Raw genomic sequence first — 18,803 nt, 5'->3', positions numbered from 1 at the left:
TACAGTGACTGGGGCTGATGGGAGGCAAAAGTGGACAGTGCATTGCTCACTTGACCTGCATCTGGCCGAACTGCTGTTGCATCCTGGGATGGAGACGGGGAGGGACATGGTGGTGAGGTGTGCACAGTGCAAATGTGTTGACAGGAGCAATAGATTGGCTCCGCTGGTGGGTTTGCACTGTGCCAGCCTCTCTGCTATCATGCCCATCGCCTTCTGCAGTTCAGGATGCTACTCAGTCAGATGGAGGTTAGGTGAGCAACACAGCCTCACTATGCTGCCCCCTGCAGTCTGGAGGATCAGACAGCACCATCCCTGACTTAGTGTAAATGGTTTACTGGGGATCTGGGCCCTAAGGGGTGGGTGGGTGCTTGTAATGACATTCAGTTATTCGATTATTCCCCTATTTCACCATGCTCAAGGACCTCAAAGCATATTACAATCAATAGCAGTGTATTAAGAACAAGATCAAATCAATCACATAAAATAAAACATTCATAATGAACTGAAACAGCAACCAGAGACTAATCAAAATTTAAACAGGGAATCAGTTAGATCTCAGCGGTGTGTTTATAAAGAGATGTCTTCTCAGTGGTGCAGACCTCATGCGTAGAGAGACAAGCCTTCTGGTGAATTGGGTTGGCATCATCACAAGGAAGGGCCTGTCCTGTGCTCCCAACCAACCCACCACCTATTCAGTGCTAACCCCCCGTGGGCCTGACCTGCTTTTTCAAGGTTACAGACCATACACCAGCCAAAGCTGTTGAAGGACATTTCTGGACACAGTGGCAACCTGGCCCTCTAGAAGCGATACAGCTGTCTCTTAGATCCAGTATCTTGGCATAATGCACACACACATAATGCACACACATAATGCACACAACGCAAGGCTGCTTTCCCCCCACATCTTCCTTTACTCCTCCTATCCAATATTCAGAATATTCAGAGGTCAGCAAGAAAGCATTCTGTGATTGTCTAAAGCAGAACAAAATGAAACTAGTGTAGAACTTTTTACCTGTATTTGTCAAAGGAAAAATTTATGTGATCCTTGGGCAAAGGGTTTCCTTCCTGGTCACTAGCTTCACTCGGTTCATGAATGTCCATATCTGGCATTGTCCTCAGTTTTGTATTATTGAAATATGTGCCTGTGAAACTCCTGGTCAGTACACCTGGATTAGAACAAAGAGATTCCTTGGATTACTGGTGCTGGATTCAAAGTCACTCTAGTTCAATGGAAGTCATGTAGATTTGTTATGACAGATTTGTTAAACAATTATGCAGTTTTTCACACACTTTTCAGCTCCGTTGGAGTCCCAAAACAGAGTACAATTAAAAATGTTTAAGAATACCAATAACAAGCAGAGAAGCATAATGAGAAACGAAGAGCTTTCTAGCCCTATATTGTCTGCTCTGACACCAGTTATCTAGGGTCTCAGGTACACAGAGACAGAGAAATACAGAGGCGTTTCCCACATTCTACTGCCTGATATTTCTACTGGAGATGTCATGGGATGATCCTGGATTCTTCTGCATGCAAAGCAGCACACCAACACTAAGCTATGGCCTATGGAATAACCCTGGAATAACCATCCAGCACTAGGGAGGGGTTCTCTCCTGCCATCATAAACACAGACATAGCTAAGGGGCAGAGGATGATGCACTCCTAAGGGGTGTGTGGGAAGAAATAACAGGTTAGGAGAGATAAGGACACCCAGAGAGAGGTAAGGTGCTGGGATTGGGGGACCTCATGTGTAGCAGCGTAGGATATATCCAACACTGTAGAAGTGCCCCCTTTACCTGCATGTAGGTTCCACTGATGTGGTTATCAATGGCTATTTGAAATGACGACTGTATATTATCTCCCGTATCAGAAACAGTATGCCTCTGAATACCATTAGCTGGAACACAAGCAGGAGAGTGCTGTTGTCCTCCTGCGCTGCTTGTGGGCTTTCAAGAGGCATCTGGCTGACTACTGTGGAAATGGGGTGCTGGTCTAGGCACAGAAAATGTCCAATACTCTCTCACCCAAAGTAAACTTCTGCTGAGCAGCTCACCCTGGAACTTCTCACTGCTCAGGGAAGTGAAGAATTCACAATAATATTTTTATCCAGATGCCCTCACAAAAAAAGGGCCTTCATTCAAAGGCTGGACAAAATTTAGAAAGAAAGCAAAATGGCAATGGTGAGGAAATACTGAATGAAGGATAGAAACATGATCTGCAAACTATTTTAATGTTGCTATAGAGGCTCCCCATCCCCATTAATGTGATTCCCTACTCTGTCCCCAGGGGCAACATGTAACATACTGTATCAGCACCTGTGAGAATTCACTTGGATATTTGGAAAACACAATTTCTTGCATTTGCATCCTGGTCAGCATCATAAAACTGTCCAGTAAATCATAAGAAGGAAACGCAGAGAGATGCATAGTGGTCTGTTCATAGATAAATTATGGTAAACGGCCCGTCACCTTATTGCATAATTGGATTTGCAACTGTCAATTTTAAAGGTACCGGTAATTAAGTTTACAAGTGTGAAATAATGGCAGAGCAAGCAGTGGCTATTTCAGAAGAGAAGTTAATGTTGGTGTGTTATTTTTTAATCAGCACACCTTGGTGTGCAATTGGTTACTGAAATGCAGCTGTTACTATAGAAAGCCTTTCGGGTCGTTTAAGTTTCTGTTTGAGATGTGTGCAATCAATACAATAAACTCACATGCTATGCACGATTTTGGGATAAATCAGCCTCCCAACCCCAAGCAAAATGATCCTCATGTCCCCAGGCTGCTTCAGCTAAAATAGGCTGCGCTCGAAGCACACTTAGAAGTAAACCACTGAATACAATGGACATGCTCCTGAGCAAAGATGCACAGGAGAAACTGATCCAGTTTCCCTGATGAAAATGGGATTAAGACTTCAGTCAAATGCAGCAATCCAGTTATTCTGATTTAGGTGTTGTGAGTTGACCTGCAAAATCTCTTTATGATATGCAATATAACTGTCCCTGATGCTATGTTGCCTTTACTTGTAGCTGGCAACCTGCTTTTAGCAGTTGTTCTTCCACAGTCTGCTGACCATTCCATTCTTCAGTAATAGCTGTCAGGATGGTTTCATGTAATGACTCAACCAAGGATGGTTTCATGTAGTGATCGTATGACTCAAAGCCTGTGTGGCATATCAGTATCAGACTAGGAAGAGGGAGACCAGGGTTTAAATCTCCATTCAGCCATGAGTGACCTTGGGCCAGTCAATACGGTAGCTCTCACTCAGCCTAACCTGCCTCACAGGGTTGTTGTGGGGGTTAAATGAGGAGGGGTAGGACCATGTAAGCCTCCTTGAGCTCACTGAAGCAAAAGGTGAGATATAAATGCAATAAGTAAATTTAAAAAATGTGGTAGAACCTATCATGAATGTAACTTGACTTTCCATCTGTCTACCTGTCTCATAGGCAATATTACACTGCAAATTACACTGACTAATCCACTGAAACATATAGAACAAAGTGGCCACTATATAATCAGATGAATCATTGATTTTTTTCTTCTTTTCCTTTTTTAATTTGAGAAAGTTTCTCATCAACTGATGGGTTATTCAGCATCAGTGATCATCTCAATTTAATTAGAATAAAATGGAGAAAGGAATAATGGTGCATGCCCTCTTCAGCTTCTTGGATAAAAGGTGGGATATAAATGTAATAATCAATAACTAAATCATGTAAGAATTTCTATTTTACAAACACTGCTTTAAATTACATATATATCACATTCTCTTTCTGCATCTCAGTTTTCTCTCTTCTCCTGGGTCTCCCTTTAGCAAAGCGCTATAAAGAGAGCAAATGCCTAGCACAGGAGAGAAAGTAGCCTCTAATTATAGACTATTAGGGTGGAAAGATTTGAGGGCACTGCCAATAACACACTTGGAACATTTCAGAGCAGGACCTATGACCTTACCTTGATAGTCAAGGAGAATGGAAAGGAGCAATTGGGGGCAGACCTCCTCCAGCACGGAACAGAAGGTGGACAAGGCGCCGGGGCCCTTGCAAGTCAGTTTCTCAAAAAGATACGCAGCTTGCTTCTCATAGCACTCCTGGGACAAAATGTCTTTGTACTCCTCCAAGGAAAAAACTCTCTCATAAACCAGATATGACAGCACTTTCTGCACATCCAGCTCTGCTTCGATTCTCTCCCTGTGGTTGCTTAGGATATCAGCAAGCCAGCGGTTCCTCTCTCTGCTATCTTTTTTTGTCAGTTTTGTACAGTTATAAAACCAAGACCGAGCCGACCATCCAAACATGTTTGCATTTAAGCTAAAAATAAATGCAGATATTCCAACTGTGCTTGGGCTGTGCAGTCTTTAGCGGGCGATAGCAGCATAATGCAAGGATGGAGGGAGTGCAAGTGTGTATTGCCTGCCTATGGTTATTGCAATTCAACTGGAATAGAAAAGGCCTATGTCGAAATTATAAAAGGGAGGGGGGAAAGCTCACGCCCAGGGCTTTCAGTCCCCTAAGAGGATTACTTTACACTAATTATCCCTTTACAAGCGTTAATAAGCATCTCTGCAACCATAGTGAAGGAGATAGGAAAATAGCTGGGCTAATGTTACTTTTTAATTCTGTAACCAATCTTCAAAAGATAGACCCTCTTTTTAAGATGAAAATGATTTTTTTCAAGAAGACAAAATATCAGATGAATCACCCATGACAAACTGGTGTTAAGACAAGAGGATGTGTCTTCAGGGTTGTAGTAAGTTTGACCCTGGGAGGACTGCCACCCAAATCACAGTATGATTGATTGGTGATTGCTCCTTTTAAGAGGTATTTCATAGGAAATATGTTCCATGCAACACATTTATGAACAGAAAGACCTATGGTAATAATTTGTTTTCTCCCTGAAGCCTGACATTCGTAACTTTCATCACTGAGCATGTCTATCATGTGTGGTTACTAGGTCAACTCCCATAATACAATAAAATACAAAAAAACTCTCATAGTGTCTACTTAATGAATTAGGATTAAGAAAGATTCTTACAGCTCCAATGTAGGTGTGCTGCCAGCAGTAATTATTCACTGTGGATCATGCTTGTATAACATCCCCTCTTAACGTGTAAATTCCTGCAATCTGCAGCAGTGTTGTTTTGTTTTTTGATCTGCTTGCTTTCTCCAGGATTTTTGAGACATTCAACTCCCTTCCTCAATCATCATCAGATTGTCACCTTCAGCCCCCAGCACAAGATATACTTTCAAAGATATTTCTGCTGTTTCCCACTGCATATGCTATTACTATCACATTTATAACTTGCAGAGATACAGCCTGCAGCAGACTTCAGCAACCTGCTGTCCTCCGGAAATTTGAAGCTAGAACTCACATCAGCACCAGCACACTCTGGAGGGCACCAGGTTGGTGAAGACTGGCCCACAGGTTACCATGTCTCCTGATCTTGCTTGGAAGTTCACGTCAGGATGCTGGGATAGCTCTGCCCCTTGGTAATAGAGTCTAATGTGAACAGAATGATCTCAGTGCATATAATTGTTGAGATGTGTGAAGACATGATGTATATAGGTTTGTATTTGGAATGAAAATAAAATGTTCTGTGACCTCTTTGACAGAGCCATGAGGCCTTGTCATGTTACAATATTTATTTTTCTATTTCTACTGCTATTCATGATAAAATAAATAAATCAGAGCGGTTTACAATTGTACAGAAAACCAGGAAATAAAAAACATGAAAAGGTTAAAATCACAAATCAGCTAAGGACAGTATTATGGAAAGATGTGTTCTTAATTGTATGCATGGGCCTGGTGGAATAGAAAAGTTTGCAGCAGGTGTTTAAAGGTGGGCACAGAAAGTGCCTGCTGAATTTCTATTGGCAGTGTTCCACAATCCTGGGCCAAATAAGCCTCGCCAACTCAAAGGACTACCAACAATGCTCCTGCAGGTGATCTCAGCAGTTGAGCGAATGAGGTCACAGAGGTTCCCTGAGCCTAAGTTGCTCAGGGCTTTGTAAATTAGTACAAGCCTAGCCTACATAGCAGTCATTCATGGTGACAGGCTCTGACAAGGGAAGAGGGAGAAGGAGAGGGAGGAAGGGAGAGGCTGATGCTTAAGATTTCATTAGGTGGGGCCTGGATCAGGAAAATTCAGTCTGATTGGTATGGATGGCAGCGGACTCTGGCTGAAGGTTCCTGCCAGTGAGATTCAGCTGGTGCCTTCTGTTTCAGCTTTTAAATGCCTGCTGGAACTAAGCAGGGCATCCAGAGGGGAATGATATAAATCATATGCTCCCTACTTTTTCAGTTACAATTTTGTCCCAGGATTCACTTAAATTGGAAACGGAGTCAGATCTTGAGGAACATCTTGGTGCCTCTCCATGGACAAAGATCTGGTCCACCCAACCCTTTAGATTGGTTTCTGTCAGCGTAAGGGAGAACTCTTATGTTACTAATTGGTGGTCTTTTATCCCAGTAGGTGTGGCTCACATTACAGGATCAGGTGGGCTGCAAGGAGTGAGGATCTTATTGGCAGATGTTGTGCCAAAGTTCATAAATTTTGGAAATTAGAGAAATCTGTACACTTACTATGTAAAAATGTGATCTTCAGTCTATTTTTTTATGAAGGTAATGTGGACCTTATACATAAACAGTTGGTTTTTACAGTATATCTCCTGGCAGTGCTCGATTACTAATTGTTTAGGGCTGGGGTGACACTTCATGCTAAGGTATGTTCATTGCTATTGCTGAGAAACTATGAGCTGGTGTTATTTTTTAAAAAACCCAAATGTTCAAGAATACCGCCATCTTGTGCTTGGTGGCAGCTACGGTATTACATGCCTCTATATGGACCAAAGTTCATATGGACCAAAGGGACGCAGGTGGTGCTGTGGGTTAAACCACAGAGCCGATCAGAAGGTTGGTGGTTCGAATCCCTGTGACGGGGTGAGCTCCCGTTGTTTGGTCCCAGCTCCTGCCAACCTAGTTTCCGTGCGCTGCTCTGGTTTGCCAGAAGTGGCTTAGTCATGCTGGCCACATGACCTGGAAGCTATACGCCGGCTCCCTCGGCCAATAACGTGAGATGAGCGCCGCAACCCCAGAGTTGGTCACGACTGGACCTAATGGTCAGGGGTCCCTTTACCTTTATATGGGCCAAAGTTGTTTGTTTGCTTCATAGAACTCTGCCAAACATCCAATTTATTATTATTATTATTATTATTATTTCAATTTATATACCGTCCTTTATCAAAAGATCTTAGGGTGGTGTACAACATTAAAAACATCACATAACATCAATGATAAGCACACTAACAGGTAGGTAGCCGTGTTGGTCTGAGTCGAAACAAAATAAAAAAATTCCTTCAGTAGCACCTTAAAGACCAACTAAGTTTATATTTTGGTATGAGCTTTCGTGTGCATGCACACTTCTTCAGATACTAACATACTAACAAATAGCCTAATTGTAAAATAATCATCATAACAGTCCACTCTCCCACACTTTTACAGGCCACAGATTATTTAATGGCCATAGGCCTGGGTAAAGAGGAATGTTTTTGCATTCCTGGCACCTAAAGACATGTAATGATGGCGCCAGGCAAGCCTCTCTGGGGAGAGTGTTCCACAATCGGGGAGCCACTACAGAAAAGGCCCGTTCTCTTGTTGCTGCCCTCCAAACGCCTCAGAGAGGGGAGACATAGAGAAGGGCCTCCGAAGACAAGCACAGGGTCCGGGTCGGTCTGTTCGGGGAGAGGCGGCTCTTAAGGCATTGAGCTCCTCAGCCACTTAAGGCTTTAGAGGTCCACTGCAGCCCTTTGAATTGGGCCCAGAAGCAATTGTCAGATTGGTGTGATGGTGCTCAAATCTCTTGTTCTGGTGAGCAATCTGGCCATTGCCTTTTGCTGAACTTTCCAGACCCTCCATGGGTCCCTCTTTTTCCAGGGACAGTCGCAGATTTACAGACATCATCCCAGTTTCTGATTTGATCCCAGAATACTGTATCCCACTTTTCCTTAGGAACATGTCCGTATGTTCATGGGAGAAACAGGTATCAGCCTCAGATAATGAATGTATTCTTCAATATTATTAATAATAATCCTATGTATTAGAATTGCACAACGAACTCCCATCTATCTATCTATCTATCTATCTATCTATCTATCTATCTATCTATCTATCTATCTATCTATCTATCTTCGTCCTGGCCTCATTTACAGAATTTATTGTTTAAAATGTGTCTGAATTATACATTTTGAGAGGGATGACGAAACTCCCTCCTCCTCCTTCCTTCTCCTCCTCCTCCTCCTCCCTCCGAGGCCAGAGGCGGGCGTGCTGGAGCCTGGAGAGCGGCGTCCGAGCTGCCAGGCCGGGGCGCGGAGAGCAGGGCCGGGAGATGTCGGCGTCCGCCTCGGCCGAGGGCATCGCGTCCCGCCTGGCCCGGCAGGAGCAAGAGATCCGCTGCTTGGCGGCCGAGATCGCGCGCCTGAAGGAGCCGGAGCGCTGGCCCGGCAGCGGCAGCAGCGGCGTTGGCGGCCTCGCTGGGCCGCCGCTGCCGGACGCGAGCCCGGGGCTGCCGGCGCTGCGGGCCGAGAACGAGAAGCTCCGCTACCGCCTGGGGCACCTGCGGCGGAGCCTCGGAGCAGAGCTGGCCAAGGAGCAGAGCGGGACAAGGCCTCCGCCGGAGCCCCGGCCAGAGCCGCCTCGGGGGCGCGCACAGGTGGGTGAGGCGGGAGAAGGAGGCCTCGCGGGGGGCCGGGAAGGAGGGGAGGCTGGGGCCATTCCGCTGCTCCGGGGGCCACGGGGCGCGGGAGAGCCCGATCCTTGTGTCCGCCGAGCCCGAGGGCTCCCTTAGGACGACCTCCCGTCCGCCCTTAGAAGCAGAGAGCGGGAAGGGGCTCCAAGGGTCATCTGGCCCACCCCCTAGCAAGGCAGGAATCTCAGCTGGGGAGAGGAGGGTGTGATCCCGGCACGCTTCCTTTCTGCTCTTTCAACTGGAGTGCGTGTGCAAGTTTGAGAAGGAGGGAGCACACTTGTTTCCAAGGGAAGGGTTTGCAAAGTTGCAATCCTATACAAACAGTGACAGTATTATTGCTACAAAAGTTGGCTGCTGCCCCCACTCTCTGCCGAGCTGCAGCAAGATTCCTGGGGGTTCCGGGTGCCCACTCAGGGTCTGCAGTCCTTTGGAGAATTGAGACATGGCAGAGACTGTCATGGCTTTAAGAATGATGGTTTCTTCACCTATTTACACCTTTGGTCTGCATGGAGGGAGTCCAGATCTTACAGCATGGTCATCTCAAGAGGGGCTTGACCCCCACAGCAGTGCAGCCGTGGAGACCAAGGAATCATGCGCTCCCAGCCTGCCTGCCTGCCTGCAGCCAGCCTGCCCAAAATGCATCCTGCTCTTCCTTCCTTCTTCTCCTTCTTCCCAGAATACCTTGCTCAAAACCTCTCTTTTCCTGTCATCTCCAACACACACCCCAGCACCTTGGCAACTTCTATCTCCATAGGCTATCTTGTCATGTTAACAGTTTTTCTCTTTGCTAGGCCAGCCGGGCTGGTTTGCATAAGCCAGCCCAGGGATTTCTGTCTGGCAATGGTCTGCAGGTTGTACTTTCATCCACATCCCAATTAATCAAAATCCTACCATTTATTAATTTCTAGGGTTTAGCCCCCACCCAAATCTATAACATTATATACATATCTACACACACACACACCATATTGGTCTCTACAGGTACAGCAGGCCCTGTAACTGTTAATGACTGATCTGAAGTATCTCTAGAATAAATGGTACTTAAGTAATGTAATTGGCATTACAGTTCAGAGATTTGAGCTTTGGAAATTAATTTCCTTGGCTCCCTCTTTGTGTTTGTGCTTCTAATTACGACCACTTTTTTGCTTTGACTTTAATTCTGGCATTTGGATTGGCAAAAATATTTATATAATGTAGTTCTACCTTTTCTTTATTTAGGATCCTCCCAATGCAAACCTTGTTGTTCACGAGAGTAAACATAAAAGGGAGAAGAAGGAAAATCAAGCTGCTGATGGATGTAGAAGTGAGGTATGTGAACTTTTTAGGGTATCCAGGTAAGCCACTCTTGGTATTGTCTTTGTCTCTGTTGTGCCTGACTAGATGAGACTAGATGACCTTAACCTTCCTCTTTTTAGCTCATGAGGCTCTTAATCACAGGTTGTGTATTCAAGCACCAAGTTGGGCAAAAGGATTCTGGCACTGCAGAGGGTTGGATTCAATGTTCCTTGTGGTTCTTTCCAGTTCTACAATTTTAGGATTCAAGAATAACTGCTGGGTGGGTAGAAGTCATCAGGAAAACAGTGCTGGGAGGAAAGGATCAAACTCTCTTCCCCAGTGGTGTGGTCTTGATATTTTGCTTGGAGGAGTTTCCCTGCACATCCTGAGGTGGTTGTAGCCCAAGCACAGATGTACCACTACAATACAATTGTGATTTCAAGAGGTGGACTATGATTATCTGCAGATTCCCAGTTTTCAATAAGGAGTTGGCAGTAGTCTTGAAGATGAGCAGCAATAAACATGGCATTTGCTCTATTCTGTGGAACTTAACCCTAAAACACATGAGCTTTACAAATGTCCACTGCTGTCAAATATAAGGACCAGATAGCTAAAAAGAAGCATGAGTTATCACTTAGCTAGGATAAGAGTTATAGGAGATATAGAATCATGGTCCAGAGGAGCTACACACATAGGAGGATGGAACTCAGATTTGTATTTTTGCCTTTGCCATTTCCATTTGATATAAGCCACTTTTAGACTAAATAGTGACTTGCCTTTTCAACAACAGCAGTTTGAAAATTTCCAAGCTGTTCATGATTCTGTCCCGCGTATTTACAGCTACTATTGATACAGTCTAGAAAAGGTGTGAAATTTGTGGTGGGAATTTGCAATGAATGGGAGCATCCATGCAATTGTGCAGCTCCCATTCCCTGTATAGGGAAGTTATTAATGATGGATGTTTTATTTTGTTTTTATAGTTTGCTGGAAGCCACCCAGAGTAACTGGTGCAACCCAGTCAGATGGGTGACATATAGATATTATTAATATTTCACATGCGTTCTCCATGCCCTATTTGTGTTGAAGGCCTGCACTGACATTCTGCCCTGCACACTTTTTAACAGCTACAACAGGAACCAAGCTTCATCAAAGAAAGGCTGAAGTTATATGAAGCATTGAAGAAAGAGCACGATGCTCTCCTTGATTCCAGAGCATCCAGCCAAAGCAGACCTATCAAAATCACTCTTGCTGATGGGAGGAAGATGGAGGGGGAATCCTGGAAAACAACTCCACAACAGCTAGCTCTACGAATTAGGTAATTTTCCTTGCAGACTGGGTTTTTGTCATCCTCAGGTGGCAGGTTTGGTGGCGCAATGGGTCAGTGTCTCTGGCTGTTAACCAGAAGGAAAGTGGTTTGAACCCACCCAGGGATGGTTGGGGCCAGGATTCCTGCATTGCAGGGGGTTAGATGAATGACTCTATGATTCTATGTGTGCATGAACACACAGAAAAAAGCACGTAGAGAGAAATAAATAATATGGTAGCTGTGATTAGAGGGGGGGAATGCTAAAAATACTGTGTGCAGGGCTGGCCCTAAGGCAAGGCTGGGTGGCGCAATGCGCCGGGAGCCGCCAGGGGGCGCCGCGCCGCGCCCATCAGACAGCCCAGCCGCCCTCCCACTCGCCCTGCTCCTTGCTTCCCGCCCGCCCGCCGCGGGTTTGAGTCCCGGCCTCAGGCTGGCGGGTCGGGTCGGGGGACATAAGGACAAAAGGCCAGGTGCTGCGCGGCACCGCCCCCCCCAGCAGAGGCTTCCGCGCAGGAGGAGGCGATGCCAGTGCCCCAGAGGACAACCAGTCAGCGCCCGGCCCACCCATGCCATGTCCCTCCTCTGCGTCCGTGGTGAGTTGGGGGGGCGGCGGCGGAGGGACCTTTGCGCCACAGCACTCGATGTGGTTAAGACGGGCCTGACTATGTGTGAAAGTTAAAGCTTAAATTATCTTTTTTTGCACATCTGTTTTACATACAATTAAACTTTAACATCTGTACCTTTCTCTCTGACCTACCAGCAAACGCATCTCTCTGCAACTATAGAATTAAAAGTTTGATGGCCTCAAAAGGAGGACATCTCTGGCACGTTTTTTAGAGGTTACATTTTTAGCATGTCTTTGCTCTCTTTAGTCGTGGACTTGCTGATAATGCCATCATAGCCAAAGTGAATGGGGAACTGTGGGATTTAGATCGACCGATGGAAAGAGACTCTTCCTTGGAGCTGCTCACGTTTGATAGTGAAGAAGCTCAAGCTGTACGTAAACTTTTTTCTTTATCTCTCTCTTTGTAAAATAATTTGAAAACAAGAGTCCTGATCCAGCAAAGGAAATCCTTGTACAGGCAGGGCTTTTTTTTCTGCCAGAACAAGGTGGGTGCCATTGCAGGCTGGCGCTCCCCCCCCCCGGCTTTCCCACTGGCTGCCTGGCAATGGCACCAAGTTCAAACTTCAGTAAAATATTGGGGGAGCTTTCCTCTCACTGGTATGTCGCCAGGAGGATGGACGGTGAGAGGGAAGCCAGAGTCAATCGAGCACAGCCCAGGGTGAGACCCTGTGGCCCCTCAGAAGCTGCACCACCTTCTTTCCTCACCTGGTGTTTGAGGCCCAGGCAGCCAAGCGTCAGAGGCGATGCTGCCCAGACTGGGGCCAACACTGATAGGCTGAGCTGGGGTTTGCCAGGGGACAACAGTAGCCACGGTCCACATACTGCCCGCTCCTCTCCTCACCCAGATGCCAGCAGGCTGTGGCAGCCAGGTCCCTTCCATGGCGTGGTCTTGCAGGGTGCTGGATTGAAGCCAAGGGCACTGGAGGGGGAGGACAGGAGGGAGGCAGCCTGGGAGAGAGGGAGGCAGGTGGGCAATTGGGTGCCTGACCTGCACTCTCACACAGCAGCGGTGGAGAAGGTGGCTCAGCACACGCACCCCCCAAAATTGTGGGTGTGAAGGGTTCTGGGCTTCTTAGAATTGGTGCCTATGATGGTAGGTTATGTACACGAAGCAAGCCCACTGCCTGTGGCTTCCACCGTGCATAAGCAATTTCATGCCTTGTGTCCTGGACTGGCACTTCTCCACCCTCTCCTGTGGCAAAAAGTTCTGTGCCCTCTGAGGCAATTTGAGGAGGGAAGAGTAGGAAGGCAAGGGACGAGGTGGTGGCACCACACAGCAGAGTGCCATGGAAATCTCTCAGGTCATGAGTGCGGGAAATGAGATGGCATTAGCCTAGGGATGTTGCATGGCAGCTCCTCTTGGAGTGGGCTGCACCTGTGTGACATATGCACTTCAGCGTGCTGTAGGCTGGTGGATGTCAGGAGTACTTGAAGACAGAGCCTCCCTCACGAAATACAATACTGTTGTAAGAGGATGGGTCTCATTGCTTGTTTGGCAATAATGGGGCAGTTGGGAGGAGGGACAACTTCTTCACTGATGTTCATCAGGATGGTGAGTTCTGGCACCTCTTTTTCTAGAAAAAAAGCACTGTGTACTGTGTAAATAGCCAATGCAAACACAAATGTGCATCCACATTGCAATGCATATCTGGATGTGCCTGTGGTTGCAAATACATGCATATCCTAGGATTTTGACTACTGTAGTATATGCTGGAAAGTCCTATTTAAAAAAAAATTAAAAATAGATTATGGATAACATAATGATCTATTTTTTATCTTTGTGTGTAGGTTTATTGGCATTCTAGTGCTCATGTTCTTGGAGAAGCAATGGAAAATTATTATGGTGGATGCTTGTGCTATGGACCTCCCATTGAGAATGGTTTCTATTATGACATGTACATTGAAAACAGGTATTGTTTTGTCAACAAGTGTTGACATTTTGGAATTGGTATAGCACAATTGAAGTATAAACTTGGGTTTTAATGTAACCTCCTCCTTAAACCTATGTTAAAATATTTATCAACTTCACCATAGCATCAGAACATAGTAGCAGTAATGTCTTCTGCAAAGGAGGTATTTGTGCCTGTATTTCCTTTCACCAGTGGAAATATAGAGGCAAATTATGACTGTTCTTAATGAAAGAACCATTGGTTATAGAATTTCATACTCCAAAGCTGGCTGAACCCAATATTTTTATATAGCAAATTTTAGGCAATATTAGCTTTACTTAGCAAAATCAAGTAGTACAGATGTGGAGAGGATCAGTTGAGGCTGGAGGCGGGATGTTGGAATAGTTGCATACTCTGTCCAACCATGTGGCACCATTTTAAAAAAGATAAAGAAGGAAAGGGAAAATTGATGCATGCAAAATCTCCCCACCTGCAGGCTCAGATGACAGCCCAGGCAAAGCTTTGCCACTTGAATGTCTTGATTGCATGCATTTTAAAACATATTTTATTTATTAAAATGCTTATACCTTGCTTTTCTAAAAATAGTATCTAAGGTGGTTTACAATGATCAAAGGCACTCCAGAACAAAAATAGCAACATAGCACAGTAAGGTATGCAGAGCAAAGCTAAGTGAGCTAAATGGTCACACAGATGTGGAAATAAACAAAAATATTTTCCTGGTGTCTAAACATCAACCTTGCCACTGTCCCCTAAATCCAAGATGATTGAATCAATATTAAAAGTCTATATTGCTCATTAAAGTGTTTGCCCTTTAAATGCATCATTATTTATATATTTAAATGTATGGAAACTAAGGCTGGCACCTTAACTCCAGTTATCTTGGAGGAAGCCCCATTGCATTCAGTAGTGCTTACTTCTGAGTAGACATGGTTAGGGCTGCGCTGCATGTTTATAATTTAAAGGAACTTTAGCCATAAATAAGACCATCTTCTTTAAACTGCCACACAATGGTGAAAAAAAAGAACTGCATAGGATTTTCAGCTTGTAATGGAGGGTGATATACTTTGATTCTGTTCTGCATGCTCTTTTACTTTAAGATCATTGGCCTTTCCTTTTTCTAGAGTTGTATCTAGTACAGAATTCCCAACACTGGAGAATCTGTGTAAAAACATCATGAAACAGAAGCAGCCTTTTGAAAGGCTAGAAGTTCGCAAAGAAATCCTGCTGGATATGTTTAAGGTAAGTCTCTGGGTTTGCTAATGTTCAAAATCATCCACTGCAAATGTTGCTTGAACTTTGGAATCTGAAGACTAGTACTTGCTCATGCTGGCTGTTTCCACAGCATGTAAATGCAGATACTCTCTCCAAACCCTTGACTTTCCACAGTCTGGGGTACAATGTCTGATGTCAGGGAGGCAGCAGGCAGGAAAGGGGGAAATACTTTCAATGCTGCTTTTCTCCTTTCTTAACAGATAGGGAACCCTCTTCCAGCGTTGTTGGACTTCCAGCTCACATAACCCCCCCAGCATAGACAGTGGGCAGAGATGGTGGGAGTTTGAGCCCAACAACCCATGGAGGGCCACGGGTTCCCCATCCCACCTAGGGATAATGGTGTTTTCTTCTCAGTTGTCTGTTTCCTCTTCCCTGCCCAACAGGCTGCAAACCATTTTTTATGCTCCTTGCTCCGCACATCAGGTACATGCCCACAGTACTCTTTCCTAGCCCTGTCCTACAAAGTCTGTTTGTTTGTTTTTCTGAACAGATGCTTGGGACAGGGAGCTAAAGTCCCCATGAGTGGCCGTGTATAGCTTAAGCCTGTAGTTATTTCAGAGCAGCAGCTTCTGTTAGCAGTGTTTGGTTTGAGAAGCAGGAGACTGCTTTAGCCTGCAGTTACTTTGGCCCTGGTGACCTCACCATCTTCTTTAATTCGTGATGAAATTGTGTCCTGAAAGAAGCTGTGCTTAATATAGCTAATATGCAGCCAACCCATCTCTTCCCTGTCTAGTTTCCCCTGCATGTTTCGTAACATACTCTCTGGCTGGTAGGAATGTCAATCTTCCCAGGCTATGTCTGAAGAAAGGACTCAAGAAGCTCTTAGCCAGACATCCAGAAATCTTACAAGGGCTACACAATAAGGCGGCTGCTGTGCCCATCTATATATGTATATATAAATGTAGGCATTGTGAGCACGGAGGTCACAGCCTTTCTCCGTAACTGCTGAACTGCAATGTAACAAATTTGGCCACAACATTCCATGCCCATCAGGGAGGGATCTGCCATTAAAAAATTTCCAAAAAAACACACCTTTCACACCTAAAATAATGATTAATCACAAAAAGTGGCACCCAAATTAGACATCACCACCAGAAGCTCTGAAGACTCCAGCAGTATCTAGTAGAAAGGCAGATTGCACGCTGCCGTCTCCAAAGCTGCGCTGCCAGATGACATCACAAAATTCCACAGCAACCAACTGAAAACCGTCCTTTGGCAGCAACAAGGCCCAGCTTTTTCAGTAGGCCACAGCATTGCCAAGCAGGGAAAACTGAGTAGGCCGCACCATTCACTAGGCCACAGGCAAAACCAAAACAGAATAGGGCCTTTCACAACGGGGGGGGGGGCTCACAGGGATGAGGCACAACAAAGGGAGGGGGGAACCCTATAGCCATGAGGGGGGAAGTAGGACCCTGAGTCAGCCAAAGCAGTGGGGGGATGGGGACATTTTCAGGAACACGCATGGGTGGGGGAGTCTTATTTTTAAAACTTACAGTAGGGGAGTCAGGGTTGGGACAGAGCAGGTGAGGGGACTCTGAAGGGAGACTCTGAAGGTCCATTTAACAGAAAAAGGTCCACTTAGCACAAAAAACCCACAGCAACGCGTGGCCGGGCCAGCTAGTTTTAAATAAGAATGTAGGAGGGACCGTACTGTAGAGGCAGAAGACCATACTCTGGAGGGACCATACTCTAGAGTTCAATCTCTGGCATTTTCAATTATAAGAGGATATGGAGTAACTGTAGGTATATGTGAAACGGAAACTAGTAGCCATTAGTGTAATGTAAACAATCTAGAAGCAGGTGGCTTCAAGGTCAGAAGCATGAGGTTCTGCACAGTGTGTCTTTGGGCTTAGATAAAGAGACTGAGAAAGAGCTGAGTTTGTTCATTTCTCTCTGCTTACAGGTAGGTAGCCGTGTTGGTCTGGGTCGAAGTAAAATAAAAAAAATTCCTTCAGTAGCACCTTAAAGACCAACTAAGTTTTTATTTTGGTATGAGCTTTCGTGTGCATGCACACTTCTTCTCTCTCTGCTCTTCTCCCTGCTGGGAGGGGGAGAACCATCTCCAGATGCAGACCGTCCTAGCAGCATGCTAGTGACTGATTTATAGGCTAATGATGTACAGAATCATTAAGCTGTAAACAGGCAATAAACCTTACTGCCTGAATCATGGCCGTGAAGTGAGTTTATTGCATCAGTGATTGTGTCTGCAAAAGGCTTGACAACGCAGAGGAGCATGCAGGACACCTTGTGAGTTTGAAAAGATGCTCACAAAGATTCAGCAGTAACACCCTGGAGCTGCTGCTTGTTAAAATAGGCAGTGAGGTGGGCCAGTGGTCTGACAGAATAAGGCAGCCCAGACTGCAACTCCCATCATTCCTGACCATTGGCCACACTCAGTAGAGGTGATAAGAGTTGTAGTTTGTAACATCTCCAGGGCACCAGGTTGCAGAAGGCTAGTATATGGCTTCATGCTTGTTCAAGAAAATTCAAATTCTCATTTTGTTTCCTCCCTTACCTTTTTGCTCCTCTTCTACGTAGTATAACCAGTTTAAATGCCGAATTTTGAATGACAAGGTTGACACACCAACAACTACAGTGTACAGGTAAAAGGATGTGCAATTTTGACTCAAACTTTCAAATCTGCTATTTTTAAAAATACTTGGGAAGAAGGCATTTGTAAGATGTATGTAATTTTAAATTTTGAGAGAAAATTGTATGCTCAAGCAATTTAGAAAAAATATATAATGTGAACATAGTTGTTGTATTATTATTGCTCATAACATACATCATGGAGGAGGGAACAAGGTTGTTTTCTCTTGATCTGGAGCGTAGTACCCAAACCAGTGGCTTCAAGTTACAAGAAAAGTGAATGCAACTAAACATCAGGGAAAACTTTCAGACAGGAAGAGCTGTTTGGCAGTGGAACAGTCTCCCTCAGGGGGTTGAGTACTCCCCTTCCTTGGAGGTTTTTAAGCAGAATGGCCATCTGACATGGATGCTTTGACTCGGATTCCCACATTGCAGGGGGTTGGACTAGATGACCCTCAAGGTCCCTTCCAACTCTACAATTCTATGATGATTCTTTGATCACACCATCAGTGTACACAGTGCATTATGGAATAATGTAAGCAAAAGGCAGGTTGCTCCTGCACAAATCTGACAGTCTAAACTCTACAAAAGGAGGTTCAAGTGAGGCAAGGAGCAGTAAATGCAGTTTCGTGAAGTTCTTTTGTTTCAATTAAACATATAATCTGTAAAATACAATATATACATACAGATTCATACATCATGCTAAAGGGAAGTATAACTAAGATTCATTATTTTAGTTACAGGTAGGTAACTACGGTGTTGGTCTGCCATAGTCGAAACAAAATTAAAAAATTCCTTCCAGTAGCACCTTATGTCAACAGTTTGTGCAATGCAATCAGAAATGGAAGCTATGGTTTGAGGTGAATTTTGTAGGCAGTGGTTTTGAGCTATATTTTGGAATGTCTCAATTGAAAAGCTGTAAGTATAAGCTGTTGCTCCATCTTAGAAGCTGCTGCGCCATGGAGAGGTGTACTTCTGAGAACAGGTGCTGCAAGGATGCAAAACAAAAGCAAACAAGCACCCATAAAGCATGGTTCCCAGTTATATTTTTGGAAGCACAAACTATGGCTTGGTGTGATGCCTCAGGTTCAT

The 18,803-nt window shown here is 44.9% G+C and overlaps 1 protein-coding gene across 2 annotated transcripts in view; it reads left to right on the top strand.

Annotated features, from left to right (window-relative positions):
• The first annotated feature begins 8,300 nt into the window (after window positions 1-8,300).
• TARS3 (threonyl-tRNA synthetase 3) overlaps window positions 8,301-18,803 on the top strand; it is a 30,907-nt gene continuing 20,404 nt past the window's right edge. For both annotated transcript variants that reach the window (XM_088657301.1, XM_035130496.3), the window contains exons 1-7: window positions 8,301-8,698; window positions 9,953-10,042; window positions 11,134-11,324; window positions 12,188-12,311; window positions 13,729-13,850; window positions 14,972-15,089; window positions 17,661-17,725. In XM_088657301.1, the coding sequence (XP_088513427.1) occupies window positions 8,375-8,698; window positions 9,953-10,042; window positions 11,134-11,324; window positions 12,188-12,311; window positions 13,729-13,850; window positions 14,972-15,089; window positions 17,661-17,725 (1,034 nt within the window). In that variant the 5' untranslated portion in view covers window positions 8,301-8,374. The remainder of the gene's footprint in view (window positions 8,699-9,952; window positions 10,043-11,133; window positions 11,325-12,187; window positions 12,312-13,728; window positions 13,851-14,971; window positions 15,090-17,660; window positions 17,726-18,803) is intronic.

The sequence above is a fragment of the Zootoca vivipara genome, chromosome 13, assembly GCF_965207765.1.
Source record: "Zootoca vivipara chromosome 13, rZooViv2.hap1.1, whole genome shotgun sequence".
Classification (NCBI taxonomy): domain Eukaryota; kingdom Metazoa; phylum Chordata; class Lepidosauria; order Squamata; family Lacertidae; genus Zootoca; species Zootoca vivipara.
Note: the sequence above shows the minus strand (reverse complement) of the source record. Positions and strands in the feature narration are given on the sequence as shown.